At 53.6% G+C, this 21,052-nt stretch overlaps 2 protein-coding genes across 6 annotated transcripts in view; one reads left to right on the top strand and one right to left on the bottom strand.

The window, feature by feature from the left end:
• SGF29 (SAGA complex associated factor 29) overlaps nucleotides 1-19,834 on the top strand; it is a 28,351-nt gene extending 8,517 nt beyond the window's left edge. For 2 of the 5 annotated variants that reach the window (XM_045785926.2, XM_087869108.1), the window contains exons 2-11: nucleotides 7,974-8,063; nucleotides 9,779-9,854; nucleotides 10,558-10,630; nucleotides 15,335-15,399; nucleotides 16,241-16,370; nucleotides 16,445-16,591; nucleotides 16,827-16,862; nucleotides 16,950-17,112; nucleotides 17,785-17,864; nucleotides 19,596-19,834. In XM_045785926.2, coding sequence (XP_045641882.2) covers nucleotides 7,989-8,063; nucleotides 9,779-9,854; nucleotides 10,558-10,630; nucleotides 15,335-15,399; nucleotides 16,241-16,370; nucleotides 16,445-16,591; nucleotides 16,827-16,862; nucleotides 16,950-17,112; nucleotides 17,785-17,864; nucleotides 19,596-19,755 — 1,005 coding nt within the window. In that variant the 5' untranslated portion in view covers nucleotides 7,974-7,988 and the 3' untranslated portion in view covers nucleotides 19,756-19,834. Of the gene's footprint in view, nucleotides 1-4,233; nucleotides 4,446-5,583; nucleotides 5,779-7,973; nucleotides 8,064-9,778; nucleotides 9,855-10,557; nucleotides 10,631-15,334; nucleotides 15,400-16,240; nucleotides 16,371-16,444; nucleotides 16,592-16,826; nucleotides 16,863-16,949; nucleotides 17,113-17,784; nucleotides 17,996-19,595 lie in introns of those variants that run through there. The other 3 variants (XM_045785925.2, XM_045785927.2, XM_087869110.1) reach the window with 3 other exon arrangements.
• Nucleotides 18,146-20,386, bottom strand: LOC123784598 (sulfotransferase 1A1). The gene is made up of 7 exons (XM_045785928.2): nucleotides 20,239-20,386; nucleotides 20,023-20,148; nucleotides 19,834-19,931; nucleotides 19,285-19,411; nucleotides 19,091-19,185; nucleotides 18,464-18,644; nucleotides 18,146-18,338 (listed from the first exon to the last, which is right to left on the bottom strand). The coding sequence occupies exons 1-7, from the start codon at nucleotides 20,384-20,386 to the stop codon at nucleotides 18,226-18,228; spliced, it is 888 nt and encodes a 295-aa protein (XP_045641884.2). The 3' UTR covers nucleotides 18,146-18,225.
• Between the last annotated feature and the right edge of the window lie 666 nt (nucleotides 20,387-21,052).

The raw sequence follows: 21,052 nt of genomic DNA, 5'->3' as shown, positions 1-21,052 counted from the left end.
ATACATGAGGGGATCCCGATAATTGGTGTAGGGGCTGAGTGTCGGAGGGTGAAGGTCTCCAGAAATGGGGCCCACCTCCCCACTGCTGCCTGCTTTGGTGTTTGAGCTACTCCCACCCCTCCAGGCCACGTGGGTCAACTTTTCCAGCCAGTGCGCTGTTGAGTGTCCGCCTCCGTCTCGCGCGCGTGTGTCTGTCTCGCATCTTCCGTTTGCAGACGGTTCGATGAGATACCACGCTTCGTTCCCCCTGTGTTTCCATGGGATGCCTCTGGAGAAACACCAAAGAAACAGTAGGGGTTGCTTCTAGGGGTGGGAGATTTCATTGTACTTCTGGTATCATCTGAATTTTTTTATTATGTGCATATATTTCATATATATGTATATATTACAATATTCTTTTTCTTAAGAGAAACAGGCTTTGTGCCCAACCACAATGAGGCATAGAGATGGGATGATATTGTGATGTGATGAGAGCCCCAACTAAGACAGTGACAGGTGTGGTGGAAGGGAGGGGCTGGGTTTGAGAGAAATTTCTGAGGCAAAATCCCTAGAATTTGAAGAGGGTGGATCAGGGAGGTGGGGGTGGTAGACGATCCAGAAGGAGGAATGGGTGACTCTGGGATCCACAGCCTGGGAAGCTAGCTGGACAGTGCTGGATGCCATCAGCCCACATCTGGAAGGCAGGGCAGAGCAGGAAGTATGAGGTGTCTGGTTTTGGACGTACTGATTTTTTTTTTAAGTTCTATTGAGTTAAAATTCACATACCATATAATTCACCCATTCAAAGTGCACGATTCATTGTTGGGTTTTTTAAAGTATATTTATAGACTTGTACTACCATCCATTATTTAATTTTAGGATATTTTCTGGATGCATTGATTAAAAGTGTTTTTAAACTGTAGACTATTTCTAGCATACAAAAGTAGAGCGGCTCGTGTAAGGAATGTCTCTGTCGAGCATAGGGATTTGGGGTCTTCTCCGACAGAGTTGTCCAGCCAGCATGAACATAAGGTTCTGAATCTTGGGGAAGTCATAGGGTCTGGCTGCAGATTTGGGAGTTGGTACCATGTGGTTCATAGTTGATAATGAGGTAGGCTGCAGGAGCCAGGGGAAAAGTCTATACTTAACAACAAAGTTTGGAACAGTTGATGTGGGAAATTTGAAATGGACCTAATGGAAGGGGGGGTGGTCAGGGCAGGAGAGAGATGGCGTGTGAAGTAGAAAAAATTGTGAAGTTCCTCCCAAGTCCTTGAGCTGATCTCTCAGTGGTGGTTATTGGTGTCAGGGAACTGTTGATGGAAGCAGAGATGTGTGCGCTTGCCTGGGGAGCTTCCGGTCCGCTTGGGGGAGAAGAAGCCAGTGAATAAGGCGGAGTCCAGTAAGAGACAAGTTTGGCTTTTTAGGGACCATCCAGCAGAACCCATCTCAAGCTGATCCTTGGAAGTGTAACGTTTGTATCCTTGGTGAGGAGGGCCGTGCCATGGACTGCACTGGGGAGGGCAGAAGCCACACTGAAGTGGCTTGAAAAGTAAAACGGGGGTGAGGTCGAGAGACACATGCTTGGACAACTTAAGTTTTTCTGTGAAGAGAAACAGGGTGGGGAGCTGGAGGTGAGTGGGGATTGGAAGCCCTTCATTTTTTTTTTTAAGATGGGCTCTCCTGAAGTATGCTCGTTTTGCTCCTACCGCACGGGAAAGGGGTATCAGATGGCCCAAGAGGATATGGGGTCCAGAGCCCAGAGGAGGGGCTGTGCTTCAGTAAGCGCGGGGCTAGTCCTTCCCGCTCGGACGCAGAGGTGGCAGGCGCTGCTGCACGTAACTCAGTGTGTTGATGGTGGGAACAAGGTCTCTGGCTTCTCTTCTGAGCAGAGTAGGAACCCAGGACTTGAGCTGGGGAGGGGGGTCCAGACCCAGGTCTGAGGGCAACAGCAAACACACTGAGGAAGTTTGAAGTGTGGGGCAGAATCACTGGGAAGGATAACCAATTTACGTGGTCAACCCCCCATGTCCAGCTTGGGGCTTGCCCCAGTTTTACTCTGCGCGGGTGTGGGCAGGTAGAAGGCAGGTGGTTCCACCTAGGATTCCTGCTTTAGTTAGCAGGAAAAAGAACAACCCTCTTCCATGCTAATCCATCCCTTCCTGGGATCTTTCTACGGAGTATCCCAAGCAGTCAGAGAAAAATAGGTACATTGGACTGCATAAAAATTTAAAAATGTGTTTCAGAGGACAAAATTCAATAATAAAGAGACGAATAACTCAGTAAAAATGGGTAAAGGGCAGTTCTCCAAAGAAGACACACAGAGGGCTAATAAACATGTGAAAACACGTTCCATCGTTACCCACTGGGGAAATGTAAATCAAAACCGCTAGTTAACATTTCACAGCCCACCAGGATGGCTGACCAGAAAGACAATCAGACACATTGGGTCGGAACTCTCAACCCTCGGGCATTGCTGATGGGAATGGAAAATGGTGCAGCCACTTTGGGAACAGTCTGGCAGCTCCTTATAAGGTTAAACGTAGAATGACCATAGGACTCAGCAATTCCATTACGAGGTAGACCCAGAAAATGAAAACATGTCCACGGAAAAACTTGTCCACGAGTGTTCGTGATAGCATTCTCCTTCTTCTTCTTTTTTAAATATTTTATTTTAAAGCAATCTCTACAATCCCAATGTGGGGCTTGAACCTACAACCCTGAGATCAAGAGTTGCGTTCTCTACCAACTGAGCCAGCCAGGCGCTCCTCATAACAGCATTATTCTCAGTAGCCAAAAAGTGAGCACAAGTGAACCAAATATCCATTGGTTGATGGATTAATATACAAAATGTGGTGTATGCAAACAAAGGAGTATTATTCCACAATAAGAAGAAAAGAAATACAGAATGGGCAAATCTGTAGAAACAGAAAGTAGGTTAGGGTTTGCCTAAGACTAGGGGGTCCGGGTAGGGAGGCGTGTCTATCTAAAATTAACCAGCCTTTAGACTTGGATTCTGGCTATTTCCTCTAAATGGACTCCTACAATATGTAGTCCGCTGCGTGTGGCTTTTACTTAGCATAAGGTTTTCAAGGTTCATGTGTTGTAGCACAGATCAGGACTTCACTCCTTTCATTGTTGAGTAATACATTCCTTTGTGTGACTAAAACCACTCTATCCATTCGCATTTCTCCACACCCTCGCCGACACTTGTTACTGGGTCTCTTTTGGATGATAGCCATCCTGATGAGGGTGAACTGATAATCTCCTAGTGGTTTTGATTCGTGTTTCCCTGATGGCTAACGATACTGAGCATCTCTTTGTGGGCGTCTTGGCCATTCATATATTTTCTTTGGAGAACGGTCTATTCAGATCATTTTTGTATATGGTCTGAAGTCAGGGTCTAAATTCATTCTTTTACATTTGGATATCTAGTTGTCCCAGCGCCATTTGTCAAAAAGATGATTCTTTTCCCATGAAGGTTATCTTGGTACCCTGGTTGGAAATTAATTGACTGTGGGTGTGAGGGTTTATTTCTGGTCTCTCGATTTTGTTTCATGGATCTTTAGGTCTATCCTTATGCCAGTACCTCACTGTCTTAATTACTGTAGCTTTGTGTAGTGCGTTTTGTAATTGGGAAAACTTCTTTATTTTCGAGATTGTTTTGTCTATTCTGGGTCCCTTGAATTACCATATGAATTTTAGGATGAGCTTGTTAATTTCTGCAAAGAAGCCAGCTGGGATTGCATTGAAAATGATGAGGGATAGGGGCGCCTGGGTGGCTCAGTCAGTCGGGCATCTGCCTTCGAACCAGGTTGTGGCCTCCGGGTCGTAGTCTCCGGCTTTGGGATCGAGCCCCCGTGTCAGGCTCCTTGCTCAGCGGGGAGTCTGCTTCTCCCTCTTCCCCTGCCCCTCCCCCTGCTCCTGCACTTGTACACTCTCTCAAATGTGTCAAATCTTGAGAAAGAAAGAAGAGAAAAGAAAAGAAAAGAGAAAAGAAAAGAAAAGAGAAAGAAAACGATGAGGGACAGAAGCAGGAAAATGGTTACCCTTAGCCAGGAAGGCTGACCTTTGATAGGGATCAAATATGTGCTGATTGCTACATTCTTCAAGGGTCTCGTGACTGCCTGTATAGCTCACCAATAGTTAATATCGAACTGAATGATAAACACCAGAGGAATCTTGCAAAGGTAGTTTTAGAAATTCGAAGAAACTTTTGTAATCCGATACTCCCCGTGCGCCTCCTTCCCTTTGATTGCTGAGTATATAACCACCAGCCTCACACAGCCAGAGCGCAGTTCTTTCTGCCCATGGGTCCTGTCCCCGCGCTACTTAAATAAACTTGCTAAGTTGCACTGTCAACAACTCAAGAATTCTTTCTGACCATTGCGCTCAACAACCCCCACATAAGTTTGGTGGCCTGTACGGGGACAGCCCCAAAAGGGATTCGGGAGATTCAGTGCAGCTCGGTAAGTCTTCTTTACCCCAAATCTTTGTCTCTTACTGTTCTTCAGAGATCTCCTGAATAGTATGACCCTTTGGAATGTGCCTTGTCCAGGTGCTCAGGAGAGAACCTCCTTCCTTTGGCTACACTACAGGGAGGGACAACCTCCTGCCATCTGGCCGGACACCAGTACCGTGGCCATAACGGTGTTGGGCTCAGGCTCTCACTGTTTTACCGGTTCGTTGAATACTCGTATTCTTGGGCACAGGATGGCCATACATGTCATCAGACTGGCTGCTGATCTTAAGACTCCCGTGTAAGGTTTCCTCGTCAGTAACCCAGTGTGAACCTTCCATGAGCATAAAATCCAAGGTATATCTGACCATATGCTTCCTGAAAGGGACCAGAGGGAGCTGTTACCCATTTGGGGCACTCACCCGACAGGGGACCACTTAATCTGAGAGCAGGACCGAGAATGCCAAACAGCCCAGGGGTAAGGACAAATGAGAGCCATGAAGAAAGAATCTAATCTGGGCAAGAGTCTATCTAATCTGGGCAACTTTCTCATGAACTTTACCCACGATCCAGTCAAGGGAGTGGTCCTGTTCTGTATGCCCCGCCTTCTTTCCTGTCAACAGGTTGCTGCCAAGATCCTGTCCGCGTCTCCCTCTCTTTCCCAAGTTACTTGCCGCCTCTTTGCGGCTTCTTTTGTGCATCAGATCTGTGGTGTGTCTCGAGAGGACTGGATGAATGTTGCCTGACTCTTTCTTGTACGAGGGGGCTTCTCCCTCATTCGTTTCCAGGTGGATGGCTGTGCTAACTGCCAGTTGTCTGTGGTTGGTCTCCCTCGGGACAGTGACTTCAAGCAGTATTCCCAAGCAGCTGCTGAAACTCCTTTTGTTTCTAGGAGGTTCCCCGTATTCTCTGGCTTGGCGCGGACCGCCTGTTCACTTTTCGTGGGTGGAAAGGAAACGTGCATCTGTTCTTCTGCCCCAGCTGATGAGCTTTAGGACCCGGAGTCCTCTTTCTTCTGTTCGGGCTGTTCTTCACCTCCAGCCTTGTTGGCAGCACCTCCCCTCTTCTGCCACCCCTTCCCTCTCCCCACGTTTCTGCGCCACCCTAGGCCAGGCTTGGCTTACAGAACCAGTTCTGGTAAGACCTCGGTGCCTCTGGCGCCGTTGGCTCCTGCTCCTGCCCTCACTGTGGAGGAGCAAAGAGCACCCCAAGCTGTTGCACCACCGCCTTACAAGGTTCAAACTGAAGCACCCCTGAATCAGCATGAAGAGGTCCAGGAGTTCCCTTGGACTTAGACCACGCTGTTCAGATTTCCCCATCGGGGGCCCCAAGTAAAATTGACGGTGGGGAACAAATTGATTGACTTTCGGTGGGCCCAGGTGCAACATAATCTGTATTGAAGCTGATTTAGGTTTGTTAGTTTAATTAAGATGGACGTGTCTTTAGCATTATCAGCATTAAATGTGAAAATTTTACTGAGGTTTACTAAAGGTAAGATAAGCTCGTGGTATCTTTGCTGTAATTTGTCTTCAAAAGCTGGCCTAAGATGATGGGTAGTTTTACCCGTCTCAAAGCTTTCATGGCTAGTTGTTAAGAGCGGGTAGGTTGGGGGCGCCTGGGTGGCTCAGTCGTTAAGCATCTGCCTTTGGCTCAGGGCGTGATCCTGGCGTTCTGGGATCGAGCCCCACGTCAGGCTCCTCTGCTGGGAGCCTGCTTATTCCTCTCCCACTCCCCCTGCTTGTGTTCCCTCTCTCGCTGGCTGTCTCTCTCTCTGTCAAATAAATAAATAAAATCTTAAAAAAAAAAAAAAAAGAACAGGTAGGTTGAATAAATAAGAAGGTTTCTGGGGGGGCTCAGTCAGTTAAGTGTCCAACTGCTGATCTCGGCCCAGGTCTTGATCTCACAGTCATGAGTTCTAGCCTCGCACTGGACTCCACGCTGGATGTGGAGCCTACTTAAAAAAAGAAAAAAAGGGTTTATAGGTAACACTTTTAAATGGCTTTCAAATCCTTGATAACCTGAATCTTTCAAGTTTTGCTAAGTTAAACAATACATTGGATTGAATTCACTGACAATCCAAGTCTTGTCCCCGGCGACATAAAATACTACAGCATTGTTGACTGACCACGGGTCTGTGCTTCTGGCGACTTATCGCGGGGAACCTGACAGAGTTGCTTTCCTTACCCATCCCATCAGCCTTAATGACATTTAACAGAATTTTAACTCAGAAACCTTAGTGTCCAGTGAAAATTAAGTAATAACCAGTTGTGAACTGTCTGCTGCCCCAGAATTCTTTAGACTGGCAATTTATGAGTACAGTGCATAATTTCTAAAAACGTATGTTTTCTCCATAGCACAGTCTTTCAGTAAAGCGTAAAGCATGTTTACCAACAGACTCAACTCTGTATTTAGGCAAGTAGGAAATGTGTAAGAAATGAGAATACAGGGGCTCCTGGGTGGCTCAGTCGGTTGGGTGTCTGCCTTCAGCTGGGGTCATGATCCTGGGGTCCTGGGATCAAGCTGGGGAGTCTGCTGCTTCCTCAGCCCTTCCCCCTGCTCATGTTCTCTCTCTCTCTCAAATAAATAAAATCTTAAAGAAAAAAATATTTTAAAAAACAAAACAAAATGAGAATACATTTTGTTGAGGGGAAAAAAGTAATTTTGTCCTAAAATGAGACTGGTTATTTAGAGAGAAAAGGCTTAGGACAAAATCGAAATGAAAAAGAAAGTTGTAGAAGGTTTGTGAAGGCAGATCTTTGAAAAGAACTTTGTAGTCAGGACTAAGATTGAAATAGATGGATTTTTTCTTTTTTAAGATGTTATTTATTTGTGGGAGAGAGAGAAACAGATTCCCCGCGGGGCTCAGTTCAGCACCCTGAGATCATGACCTGAGCCAAAGTCAGACGTTTAACCGACTAAGCCACCCACGCGTCCCAAAATAAATGGGTTTTAAAAGTACGCTGGTATAAGATTGATGCTCTGCTTTCGTTTTCTCAGATCGTTGGTGTGCTCATGATAAGAAATTGTAAACAAAGGTTTATTCTTCTTTATGTGCCCAGAAAACCAACGCTTCTATGTTTTGTCTTTATCAGGTCTTTGATTACTTAAGAAAGTAGTCTTAAACAAAGAGAGAAGAAAACTTCTCAATATTAGAGGAGCTAAGTTTTGCTAACAGCCCTATAACCACCTATAGAATCTCACAGCCAGCTCGGTTAACGAAATCCTGAGTTTCATGGTGATCTGCGATCCTGTTGAGGCATAGACTTTGAAGCTTCCCAAGATTCAAATTCTAAATAAAGCCCTTTTGACTAATTAGGGGGGTTTATGTGGTGTGTTAAGTTACTTGGGAAGCACCGTCAAGAGCAGTGATGAGAAACCTCGGGTTCTGTTGTTCGGGTAAATGCTAGTGTGCCTGTTGTAGAAATTATGCGAAATTCCTGAAGCCTTAATATGTTCCGGTGTGAGGTCATCCCTGGACCCTCTGAGCTTCAGCAGGCAGCAGCCATTAACGGGGTCCCTTCTGTTCGCCCCTCGCCAGGCCCTGGTCCGCCCCATGGCTCTGGTGTCTGCTGATTCCCGCATCGCAGAGCTGCTCACGGAGCTCCACCAGCTGATCAAACAGACCCAGGTAAGAAGCCGCAGCCCTTGGCGCCTGGAGGGCAGCACGCGAGCCTCAAGCCATGGGGCGGGGAGGCGTTCACAGACTTTGGACGTGCAGGGACCAGGTGACCGATGAACCGGGAGAGGAGGAGAACGTGGGGTGAGCGCCAGATTTTCTATCAGCGGCAGGACATCGTGATCCTCGCTGTTCCCTAACAGCTGTGATGAGATAGGAGCCACATACCGTTCAGCTCACCCATTTGAAGTCTACGATTCCAGTGGTTTTCAGTCTATTCACAGAGTCGGGCCACCATCACCACGATCAGTTTCAGAACATTTTCTTCATCTGACAAAAATGCCCTGTACCCATCATGACCCCCCTTCTCCCTCCAGCCCCTTATCCCCGCTGAACGAAGATGCCCTTAGCAGGCCGGGTATGCCAAGAGTGTAGACGTTCTCTCCCAGGAGCCGGTCAGGGGCCTTGTTGGGAATGTGCAGGGTCTGAAAACACAGGCCTGCTGAGTTCGTCTTTTACGGCGCAGCTGCCCCCGCCCCGGCCCTCGGCCTCGGCTCCTTCGCAGCGAAATGATAGCGGAGCCTCGAGTTAGTACGGCAGCTGCCCAGGAGAGAGCGCGGCGGCGTGAGGACGGGTATGCCTGGCCGTGGAGGGGCGGGGGAGACTGCCAGAAACAAGCAGTCTGTCCCCTCGAGCCGCTGTATACGTTCCCATAATCTGCGCTGATCTGATTACCCCTTCCCGCCTCATCCAGTACTGTCCGCGCCTTATCATACATCTGCGTAAAACTGTTCAGCACAGAAATCAGCCGACGGTGAGCTGAAGCCAGTTCTTCCTCGGGCCCCTCGTTGCCCGTCAGCGTTCCCGTCCGAGGAGACTCTGGCTCCGGCTCCCGGCACATTTGCCCCTCAGTGTTAGCACATGACTTCTGGACGTGAGGCAGCTGAGGCTTACTAGCGTGGCCGGCGGGTTGCGCCCCGTTCAGCTACGGTCATGGCAGAGTTCAGTTTCGCTACAGAATGAGTTAGTGAGAATCACAGAGCTGTTTGGTACGCCTTCCCAACAGAATGGCCTTGCCCATTTTCCAGGTGCCGTTATGGACGATATTTTTGCTTTATAGTATTTTTACTTCACAGTACTTGCTTTATTCCCGTTGGCCACTATTCAGTTATTTCTCGGTTCTGAGTCATCTGGGGACAAAGCCAGCGCCCTGTTCAGCTCACAGGCTTCTGCTGAGACTGCTTTTCATTGTGTGTTCTCCTATAGCAGGGCCCACCTCCTACTTGGGGGGCCCCAGGTGGTACCCAAAATGACAGTCCTGTCTCTGCCAGCTGCAGAATGTCTTACTTTGATCTGTTCTTGGGTCAGGGCAGTTATAGTGCATTGATATAAATTACAATTGGAGCCCAACACGGGGCTTGAACTCACGACCCTGAGATCAAGAGTTGGATGCTTCACCGACTGAGCCACCCAGGCGCCCCCACCCAGGTTTATAGTTACACAATGACCCATCTCCTGGGAGCCATGCACCACATGGTCCTATGGCCCAGAAGGGAGCGGTCCTGGGATTGCCTTCCCAAATGATGTCCTTTGTAGTGGGATGTAACCTGAAAAGTAAGGGTCATAAGATACTGGCGTACGCATTTCTGGGGCCTCTGGGCTGGGATGCCGGGTGCCACAGCAGGACGAAGGGCCGTCCTCCTGCCCTGTTGACCTTATCCCTGCAGGAAGAGCGTTCGCGGAGTGAACACAACTTAGTGAACATCCAGAAGACCCATGAGAGGATGCAGACAGAGAACAAGAGTAAGTCCCTGGGCTCAGAAGAGAAAGGGGAGGACAAGGTCGGGTGGCTGAGACCCAGAACGTGGCTATCACTAGTTGCAGACAGGACTTTTGCGTGTATCTACATAATCCAAAACGAGCTTCTCCTTAGCCAGAGGGACAGTTTTCCCTTTGGCTGAGTGACCTAAGGTGACCCAGGAAACAGATGACAAACTACCTAGCACTAAGGAACCTTAAAATCCCTCAGCTCTAGGGACTGGGAAGTCAGTGTTAAAGCTGCACCCAGGGGAACCCCTTTGAGTGCACAAGCACCCCGGTTAGCTGGTGTTTTCTAAAGAGAGAGCTTCCCTCCCAGCATCCCCTGCATGTGCCCCAAAGGCCCTCCTGCTCAGCCTCCTGGGTTGGTGCTTTCCAACTCCGAGCAGCTGTGAGAACTGTTGTCTGTTTTCCTGTGCGCCGAGAAATAGTTTCTGCGTGTGTCATGCTACGGCAAAGGCTAGAAAGTCTTCTGCCACATGCAGTGATGGCGTTTGTACCATATGAAAACGTGAACTCGTTAAACATGGGACCTGGGCCTCAGGGGGCATTTTTGAGCCACCAAAGCTCACGTCTCCGTCCATGGCCTCTGCACGCCTCTGGAAGTCCAGCTCGGGTGCATGGAAGCAGCACCGTGGGACCGCCAGCTGCGCCCTTGCCCACGCCTCTTCCTCTGCTCGCTTTGCAGTCTCTCCCTATTACCGGACAAAGCTGCGTGGGCTCTACACGACCGCCAAGGCGGATGCGGAGGCTGAGTGCAAGTGAGTCCTGTCCCCTCCCCTTTGCCGCCCACCCGTGTGCTGGGCTGCAGGAGCCTGCGGACCCCAGCCCCCGCCGCCTTTCCGGCCACAGATGAGCAGATTCCCGCTCCCCAGGCTGTCCCTTGGGGCCCCCCGCCTTCCCGCTAGCCCTGCTGTTTCCTAGATGCAGGGGCCGGACCCTGCAGGGCCTTTTCCTTGTCAGGTGACCGGCAGCAGTAGCTCCGCTGAGACCCAGTCGCTCCATCATTGCCACGGGGATCATAACTGTCTACAGAACTGTCAGCACGACACGAGATAATGTATCTAAATTGCTCACACCAGTGGTTTTCACACTCTTTGACCATAACCCATGGTAGGAAATACATCTCTGTCGTGGCTTCATCTTCATTCTAAGACCTCGTCATTGTCGCTATAATAATACTAATCAGGACTCCTGTGTGGCCGCGCTGAGCCAGCTACCGTCCCAGCTACTTGACGTATTTAGCTCATGTAACGCTCAGAGCGACCGCAAGGTGCTTGGACGTTACCCCCTTGTACCAGTGAGGACAGTAAGACACAAGGGGTTCCATAATCTGCTCAAAGTGACGCAGCTAGCAAGTCAGGGAGCCCTGTTGTAAACCCAAAGTTCACATTCTTTAATACCGCGCTAGAGCGGTGTAACGATGGCCGTTCCACAGCACACGCGTGTATTTTATATGTACGTACGTCACAGAGCTGGAGCAAGAAGCGCAGTTTGTACTGGGTTTTTTTTGTTTTTACTTATTTATTTTAAGATTTGATTTATTTATCTGAGAGAGAGAGCATGAGAGGGGGGAGGGGCAGAGGGAGAAGCACACTTCCCGCTGAGCAGGGAGCCCAGTGGGGGGCTCGATCCCAGGACTACGACCTGGGCCGAAGGCAGTCACTCAACCAGCTGAGCCACCTAGGCGTCCCTGGTTTTTGTTTTGTTTTTTTGTTTTTAATTTTTTTTTTTTTAAATCAGAGAGAGAGAGAGAGCACAAGCAGGGGGAACGGCAGGCAGAGGGAGAAGCAGGCTCCCTGCTGAGTAAGGAGCCCGATGTGGGACTCAATCTCAGGACCTTAGGTTCATGACCTGAGCTGAAGGCAGCCACTTAACCAGATGAGCCACCCAGGCGTCCCACAGGTTGTATTGTTACCCTATATATAGTCTGGGTTTTGTTTTGTTTTTTAAGTAATCTATACACCTGACATGGGGCTCGAACTCCCGACCAGAGATCAAGAGTCACGTGCTCTTAGGACTGAGCCAGCCAGGCATCCTCTGTTCTGTTTTTTTTAAATGCTGGTTGTTACCCCAGAAATTAATCTCACAGGTCCCTAATGAGTCGTGGCCTGCTGTTTAAATACTGCCTTGCACGTGTTATGGCCGCACCCTAAGTGTGGCTCCGGGATCTTCCTCTCCTCCCATCTGGCCCTTCACAGACCCTGCCTTGTACTCACGGTCCCAGATTTCCTTTGCCTGCCATCGTCTTTATTTTGCACATCTTTGCTGGTGCTTACCCTTTGCCTGGTGCTGGGCAGTCCCCATACAGAGACACGAGGATAGCGAGGACCCAGCCTACAAGGGCAAACGGTCGAAAGGAGAGGCACCCTAAGAAAACAGTGACCAGGACAGTTGTAGTTGGTGGGCCAGCCATGGTGGGCTCACTGTGCCTGGGGGCCTGCAAAAGCCACAGGGAGGAGGAGAGACTTGAAGTAGGGGTCCGGGGGAGACACGCAGAGGCCATGGAGGAGTGCATACCGGGCATGCGCACTCGGGGGGCGGGGGTCGGGGAATGAGAACCAGTCCTCTGTGGCTGGGGAAGGGCAAGGCTGGGGAAGGGAGGGCTTCCAATAACTGGAGTTTATCCTGGAGGCCATAGGGAGCCAGCGAAGATGTAAAGCAGGAGAGAAACCCTGGCTGCTGCATGGAGGGCAGACGGGGTGAGATTCAAGGCCAGTTAGGAGACCAGGCAAGAGATGGTGATGGAATTGAGCCAAGACAGTGGTCGTGGGGATGGAGAAGCAAGGGTGGGTTCGAGGGCAAGTTCTGAAATAACACTGGGGGACCATTTGGCCGAGGGGAAGCTGAAGATTCCAGGCTCTGCAGCTTAGACAGAGGGACCTGACAGGGCTCGCCATGCTGGGCTGGGGCCGGCTTGTGCAGGAGGAGACACCGCGCCTTCGGATTGCTGTGTTGTTTACCGGCTTCCCGGCCCCCCCTTCCTGCCCCTCTTCTGACGTGCACATTTGCCATCTGGCTATCAGGCCCTTTTCTACTCATCTGCCCTGGAGTATGGCTTGTGTCAGCTTGAGTGATGCACGCATTTGAGAATAAAAGGCAAAAGGGCCCTTCCCACTCACTGCTGGCAAAGCGACTGCTTCTGAAACCAGTTTGGTGCGGGCTCTTTTCTGGTATTGACCCACCCGGAGTTAAACATTTATAAGCTCCTTTCAGAATTGCAGGGGCCAACTTTTTGCAATCCTGCCGCCATTTCACTTTTTGACTCTCAGAAGTTCCTACATTCATCACTAGATCCTGTCCCCATGGGCACCAGGCGCCATGCTGGGCACGGGAGCGCGTGAGAGGCTCCCAGTCCGGGTGGGGAACACGTCTGCGTGTGTCCCTGCAGCAGTCTCCGCCACCCACACGTGTCTAAGGAGAGGTGCCAAGAGCCCGCCTCAGGAGCTAGCCCCAGACCCGTTGACGCATCGCCCTTCTCTCTTCCATGTGCGCCAGGGCTGCCCCCCAGCTGGTTTTCATCCTCCTGTTTTGTAGAAAATAGAGAGAGAACCCCTGTCCTTTAATTTAACAGTTGGTCTCTTTTTTTTAAAAAAAAAGGCCTTGAGTTGGCACACTGGCAGGAGGGATCAAAGGGAAACAAGATCAAAGATCCCACTTTCCATAAACAGGTAGCCATTTCCAGGTGGGAACAAATCATTTTCTAACCTTAGTGCAAAAGGCATTTCTCGACAGTGGAAGGGATGGCGTCCTCAGTGGTGCTTGGGCCACAGGCGGCGGGTAGCTGCATTAGCCGGAGTTCCGGCTGGGGAAGACAGGGTAGGGTAGGGGCGGCCGGCTGGGGCAGGCAGAGCTACGGTGCCGCTGTGCAGGGGCCCGGGCAGCTCGGGGGCTAGAAGGTCAGGGGCGCAGAGGAGAGAACGAGGCCACCGTGCCGGGCCCTGGACAGCGCGGTTGGCTGGGGGTGCTTGCGGCCCGGTAGTGTCCTAGCTTGCTGAGAGCAGAGGCGCCACCCTAGTCTCCGTCGGAAGGTGGTCTCTTGCAGTATGTGCGGGGTTGTTCCCATTTTCCCTTATGTGATGAGGAAGTCTCTACGGGAGACACTGATGATGTAAATATCCCATGTCCTGGCAGACGCCCGGCTTTGGCATCTGTTTATGATTCCTGCCGAAAACAATTGGGATTTTTTTTTTAAGCTCCCCACGGGAGGGGCGCCTGGGTGGCTCCGTCAGTTGAGCGTCCAACTCTTGATCTCAGCTCAGGCCTTGATCTCAGAGTTGTGAGTTTAAGCCCCACATCGGGCTCCACGCTGAGTGTGGGACCTACTTAAAGAAAATAAATAAATAAAATCAAGCTCCCCAGGGGATTCTGATGTGCGGCTAGGGTTAGGACCCACTCCGTTACTGTCTCACAGAGTCTGGCTTAGGCCATGCTTCATAAAACTGTGCTCTTCAGCCAGGTCCAGCAGCAATGGTCAGACTCCCGAGTTCCCTTTGGCCTCCTGGCTTTTTCTCTGCTGCTCTCCTGGTGCCCGACCACACCCGGCCTCTGGCCCTGCCGGATGAGCTCCACAAGAGCCCGGGGCGTCCCCCGAGGCTGGCCCATCTGTGAGGCGGTGTCTCCCTCCTGTCGAATGAAGGCCTTTAGAACCCTGGGGGTACTTACTAAAGGTTGACCAGAGGAAGTGCCCCAGGACAGGAGGAGAATAAATGACCCCAAATGGAGTCTGGGCTGCTTTTTCCTATTGAAATATTCTTTGGGGGAGGCCTCGAGATCTAGGATAAAGAAACCTTCCTCCAGAGAGGATTGTGTTCACTTCTGCGGGATTGCCTGGGCCCCAGCCACCCTGGAACGCTGTAAAGGAACTCCAGAGGTTTCCTGGGGCTGCAGCCTATCAGAGACCAATTCCCTCCACCCTCAGCCCCGCTCCGAGCCCAGAGAACGCCCCACAGTCCTCTGGAGCGTCTCCTTTGACTTGTCCCAGCTCGGGCAGACGCCAAGCTTTAACTTCTATCCTCCGAATGTCCAGACTGTTCGAGGGGCCAGCACTAAGGCGTGGCTTCTTCAGCCTCAATCAGATGCTGCTGGCTCTGCTGGGGTTACCGCCCTGGGGTCCTCTTGGATTCTTTGGCGTGGGACCTCTCGCTACCTTGTCCGTTCTTTCATGCCTTTAAAATGTAAACACAGGAGCCCCTGGCGGGCTGTCTGCAGAGCACGCAACTCTTGAACTTGGGGTTATGGCTTCGAGTCCCACATTGGACGTAGAGATTACTTAAAAATAAAGTCATAAATGAATATAATATTCTAAGTAAATAAATATCATAAAATTAATTCATTGAGAAAACAGGGTTTATAGTTTTTGGCAGTAGGGCTGGTCTGAGTTGCCCAGCCTGCTGTAAGCAGAAAAGGAAGTCTGTGCTTTGTGCTTCATCCAGACCTCTTCTCTCCCTTCTCCCCACCCTCAGCATCCTCCGGAAAGCTCTAGATAAGATAGCGGAAATCAAGTCTCTATTGGAAGAAAGGCGGATTGGTGAGTTGGAGACAAGCTTGGCGCTTCCGGAGCAGGTGGAGTGAGGCTCCCTGAGAGCAGCCGTCGTGGCTCCCTGCGGGAGCGGGGGCGCCTCAGCCCCGTGGGCTCGGTCCGTGGACTTCTCACGGGGAGCGCGTCTGGGCAGCCTGGGTCTGGGACGGAGTGGAGGTCCTGGCCGGCGCTCGGAGGCAGGGGCTCCCAGTGTCCCTGTGCAGACCTGGGAGATTTCACCCCGCCCTCGCATGCTTCTCTCCCCCTTGTGCCTGGGACAGTTGCCTCCTTCCTGCCACCCCCCCCCCTCTGCGTGTGGTAAGCTCCTTCACATGGAGTTCACACAGGGGGTTGGCTTCCAGATCCCTTCAGACCGCCGCGGCTCTCCCACCTCCTCCCCTTTCACTGAACCCACAGCGGGCAGACGCCTTGCCCGTCAGACACGTCCCACTGCCGGTTGGGCTTGCGCGACGGTGGCTGGGGGTGTTGAGCCACGCCCGAGGAGGTCAGGGGTCCGCCCACCTATGACCGTCCTCCTAGTTCTCTGTTGAATGACGACACGGAGTAGCAGGGTACACACAGCATACCGACGGCTCTGTGAAACGTTCGCTGACTGGACAAACGGATGTGACCGGCACCTCAGAACCCTTCTTTTGCCCTCTCTAGTTCCCTCCCCACCGCCCCCCCCCAGGAGGTGCACTCACCTGACCTCTCACGGGTCCTTTCACCGTGGGCGTCTAGTGGGGGGGCAGGGATCACGCTGGGCCCTGGGTGGGAACTTGCACCAGTGCGAGCGTGGGGCCGCGGGAGCCCTGGCCCTGGTGCCTCAGGGGCGCGCTTCTTCCCACAGCGGCCAAGATCGCGGGCCTGTACAATGACTCGGAGCCCCCTCGGAAGACCATGCGCAGGGGGGTGCTGATGACCCTGCTGCAGCAGTCGGCCATGACCCTGCCCCTGTGGATCGGGAAGCCTGGTGACAAGTGAGGGCAGGCCCGGGGTGGGGGGAGCCGACGAGAGAGAAGAGCTGGGACTAACACCTTATTCCAACCCTCAGGCCCCCACCCCTCTGTGGGGCCATTCCAGCCTCTGGGGACTACGTGGCCAAACCTGGGGACAAGGTGGCTGCCCGGGTAAAGGCTGTGGACGGGGACGAGCAGTGGATCCTGGCTGAGGTGGTCAGCTACAGTCACGCCACCAACAAGTGAGTGGACGCCCGCCCTCGGTCCGCTCTCCCGTTACCCCTGCGCTCGCTGCCCCTCGCCCCCTCTGCAGGCTGGGAGAAGAGCCTCCCCCAGGGTGCCTGTGGGGACAGGACGGCTGTGCCTCCAGCTCCCCGGGCTGCTTCCCCTCCCCACGCCCCACCCTTCCCCTCCCCGCCACTCCCGGACTTGCACCGCGCACCTCCCCGCAGCCACCGTGTTCTCTCTGTTCTGCAGGTATGAGGTCGATGACATTGATGAAGAAGGCAAAGAGTGAGTGCGCGGGTGAGGGAGGGACCCGGCAGCTGCTGGGAAGGAGCCTCCCCGCCGGCCATGGGTTGACCTGAGCCCCCCTTCCAGGAGACACACGCTGAGCCGGCGGCGCATCATCCCACTGCCCCAGTGGAAAGCCAACCCGGAGACGGACCCCGAAGCCTTGTTTCAGAAGGAGCAGCTCGTGCTGGCCCTGTATCCCCAGACCACCTGCTTCTACCGTGCGCTGATCCACACGCCCCCGCAACGGGTAAGGCGGCCCCCAGGGGACAGACAGACCAGGACGCCAGGACTGGGCTGAGCGGATGGGTCACCGGGTCACCTTCCACCTTCTCTGAGCTAGGAGAATCCTACGGGTTACCCTCTCCTGCTTCCACTCTGCCCTGTCCCCTAGGGCAGTGCCAGCCAACCCCCCCCTCCAACCTTCAGGGGCCTAGCCGGCCTCGCGTGGAATGGGACCGATGTACCCTCTGGTCTCACCTCACTTTTGCGCTGAGATGGGCAGCACATGCCCAGGGCCTGTCCTTCACCCTTGGCTGTCGCACCACTGCCCTTTCTCCATCTGAGGCTGTGCTTCCTCATGCTGGTGACCCATCCCCTGATGGCAGTTCCAGGCTGTTCTCCCCTCTTCCTCCAGGAGCCCTGCCTGCTGCCCTCTGGGTTTTCCTTGATCCCCCTAACAGAGGGTCCCCAAAAGCTACCAGATCCCCCACATAGACAGCAGGTCTCCCTCCTCCCTGCTCTTTGTCCCCTGGCCCTTTGTTGCCGAGAAAAGGGCTCTGTCGTAGCAGGGACTAGGTTCAGAGTGAGGATGGGGACAGGAGAGGCTGGGAGCCCGTGTACCAGAGGTTCCCGTCAGTCTGGGCTGGGGGCCTCGCCTGGGGCTCTCTGACCAGCCCTTCCTGTCTGCCCCCTGCCACAGCCCCAGGATGACTATTCAGTGCTGTTTGAAGACACCTCGTACGCAGACGGTTACTCCCCTCCCCTCAACGTGGCCCAGAGGTACGTGGTGGCTTGTAAGGAGCCCAAGAAAAAGTGAAGCGGGCTGGCGGACGCACGGTCTCCTGCCACCCTCGTAGGGGAATGCAGCAAAAGATTTCATGGCTAATAAATATTGTTCCCCTTTGCCCACATCTCCTTGGTTTTGTTTTTTCCAGGCCCTTCTCCCCTTCCCCATAACCGGGCAAGTTGGGGAACTGGAGGCCCCCGGGGAGGTGGCTTCATTTGGTCCCAGCGGGCATTTTCTTTCAGCTCAGGTTTGCTTGCATTAAAGGCTCTCGGTGTCACACACACAGAACTTTATTCTTGAGGCTGGGAGTGTCACGGCAGCGGGGCCTTCGGCGTGCCTCCCGGGGAGCCCCGCTCACAGCTCTGTGCGGAAGCTGAGGCCGCAGCCCGCCATCTTCTTGGCATAGTCGGCGTCAAAGCGCTCGTTCTGGGCCACAGTGAAGGTGGTCTTCCAGTCCCCTGACATGCCTGTGGACAGAGAGGAGGACGGCTGCAGGCCCCGGCCGCACAGCAGGCTCCGGGTGGCTCGGGCCAGCTCTCGCCTCCGCTTCCACGCGTGGCTCCCCGGACGCCCGTCCCGCACGGGCACTCACCTTTCCTCATGAAGGCCGAAATGCTGTGGTCCATGACGTGATGGGGCAGGGTGCTGTAGTTAGCCATGGCGTTGTTCTTCATCTCCGAGAAAGACGAGTGCTTGACGATGAGATCCACCGTCTCCTCCGGCAGGGAACGCCCCACGAACTTCAGGATCTTCTGAATCTCCCTTTTGGGGTTCTAGGGCAGCAGAGGAGCTTTTCAGTGGAGGCTGGGATTGCTCATTGAGCAAACAAAAGGGAGGGCCCCCCAACTCCCCGGGATCTGGCCACTTCTGCCTAGAGACCACTCAGCCCCAGGTCCTGGACTTGGGTCCTCTTTCCCTGGGGCACAGTAGTTGCCCTGCCCTGTGACCCTGATACAAGCTCTTGTTTGCATCTTGATGGGTGAGGCCAGGGACGGTCCTCTTTCGTTACTGTGGCTGTGGGTCACTCGGGTCTGAGATCAGAGCTATACAGCCTTGCCGCCCTGGTGACGCTGCAGCTCCGGGTCCCGGGCAGGAAGGCGGGCTGGGGGCCCTGGGGGACTGGTGGGGGGCAGGCGGCCGAGAGGGCCTTGGCAGGTCCCTGGGGCATTCCTGCCTCTCCACGTGTGACCTGGACGGAAGCGGCAGCAGGTGGCCTCACCTCTTTCATGTCCTCGTAGAAGAGGTAGAGAACAGGGTGGGTGTGACTCAGCTCCCACCACTCCTGCACGTGCTGATACCAGGACCCGTAGGACACTGGGGGAAGGGGCAGAGACATGGACACACAGGCTGGCATTAGCTTTGGCTGGCTGCCACTCAGCTCCTCCCCGCTCCTTCCTCCAGACTCAGGCCCACCTTCCCCAGCCATGAACTTCTCCAGGAAGTTGTCCCAGGTCTCAGGGTCAGGGTGCACCTTGGCCATGCGGTAGAAGTGGTAAAAGGAGACAGCCACATCCTTTGCATTGCGGGCCACGTAGACCACCTGGAGGCACAGATGACCCCCCCCACACACACACCCGAGCGTCACCACCACACAGCGAGCCAGGCGGTTCTGCCCTTCACAGCATCCCTTCGAGGGCAGTTAGCTCTTGGTCTGGCCAAGGGGGAAACAGGCTTAGAGGCTGACTTGCCTGGAACCATACTCGATGCTAATCTAATCCCCTCAGTGCCGCCATACCCAGATCTGGAACAAGGTGCGCCAGATCCTCACCAGCCCCGTCCTCCACGGGCCTCCTGCGGAGAAGACCGCCTTTCCCAGCTCTGCACAGAGGAGTCTCCCTTTCACCGACCCCATCAAGGGATGAAGCAGACCGTCTCCCCCCTTAAGATGAGACCTTCCCAGCAGACAGGGCCAAAGCTGGGATAGCCCCAGCAGCCTCTTGCCTGGCTTCCTCTGCAACTCACCTTGACCTTCTGATCCAGCAAGGTCTGGGGGAGCAGAGCCAAGGGCAGGTGTGTCTTGATGATTCGTGGAGCTGGTGTATCTTTCAGGGCCTCCAAACCTGTGCCATGGGTAGGGAAAGCTCTGCTCAGCCGGAGCCCAGTCCTGCCCCCTTCCTCTGCTCCACTGGTCCCCAGAGCCCCTCTACACACCTGTGGGGACCCCTGGAACCTTGAACTCAAGGAAGGGAACCCGCATAAAGATGGGGGCCCTGTGACACTTCTGTACGTCGCCGCCTTGGTAGATCATATCCAGGATCTCGCTCACCCAGGTGGTGCCTGGAGAGCAGGGAAAGGCGAGGTGAGCAGGGCTGAGGGCAGGCCCCTGCCGGTGGCCCAGGACAGGAGTGGGTGACCCTTGTCCCCTACCAGATTTGGGGTAAGTGCTGATAAGCAGGTCATCGGGCTGGGCTTGGAAGTCCTCCAGGGACTCCATTGCCTCTGCAAACCATTTGATGAGCGGGACCCCCTTCACATACTCCAGCGGCGGGCGCAAGTTGTCCTGGACGAGCTCCATCTGCGGCGTCAAGGGCCCGAGCGTGGCCGACTTGCCTTAACGACATCACAACGTGCCATCGGTTGAAATCTTGCTTTAAGGTGAGGGGCTGGGGCTGGCTTGCCTCTGCACACAAAGCTAGTGGGTGGTGGCAGCTGGGGTTCAAACCCACACGTAGCGCTCATGCAGCGGGTCGCGGCCCTGGCTGCCCCTTTGCTTTACCTGCAGGCCTTTTAAGAATCCCTGTGCCTGGGGCCACACCCCAAACCAATTCAATCCCTCTCTTGGGCCCGATCCCAGTTTTTGGAATCTCCGGGAGACGCCGGTGTGCCCTTGAGAACTACTGCTCTGGCGCCCGCCCGTCCTAACTCCCCGCCTGCCGGTTCTCCCCCTACTTCTGCGGCGGCACCGTCCCCGTGAGCAACCTGGGCCCCTCACACACGGGGACATGCCAGAGGCCAGCGGGGCCTGTGATCCTACCTGCCAAACCACACTCTCTTGGCTCGGGGATAAACAGAGCCAGCTGAACGTGAGCTTGTTTGGGGGGCCAGAGTCTGGTATGCGGAGGAGCAAAAGTGAGGAGTCAGCAGAAGAAGGAAGGGGGGTTCAACCCGGGGTTGCGGTCGGCTGATGGAGATGGGCCATCCAGAGGGAAAGGGTGAGGATACCACTACAGGCAGCCGCAGA

The sequence above is a fragment of the Ursus americanus genome, chromosome 2, assembly GCF_024610735.1.
Source record: "Ursus americanus isolate L20-20 chromosome 2, mUrsAme1.1.p, whole genome shotgun sequence".
NCBI classification, from domain to species: Eukaryota; Metazoa; Chordata; class Mammalia; order Carnivora; family Ursidae; genus Ursus; species Ursus americanus.
The sequence above is the reverse complement of the archived record's forward strand: the minus strand, read 5'-3'. Positions and strand labels throughout refer to the sequence as shown.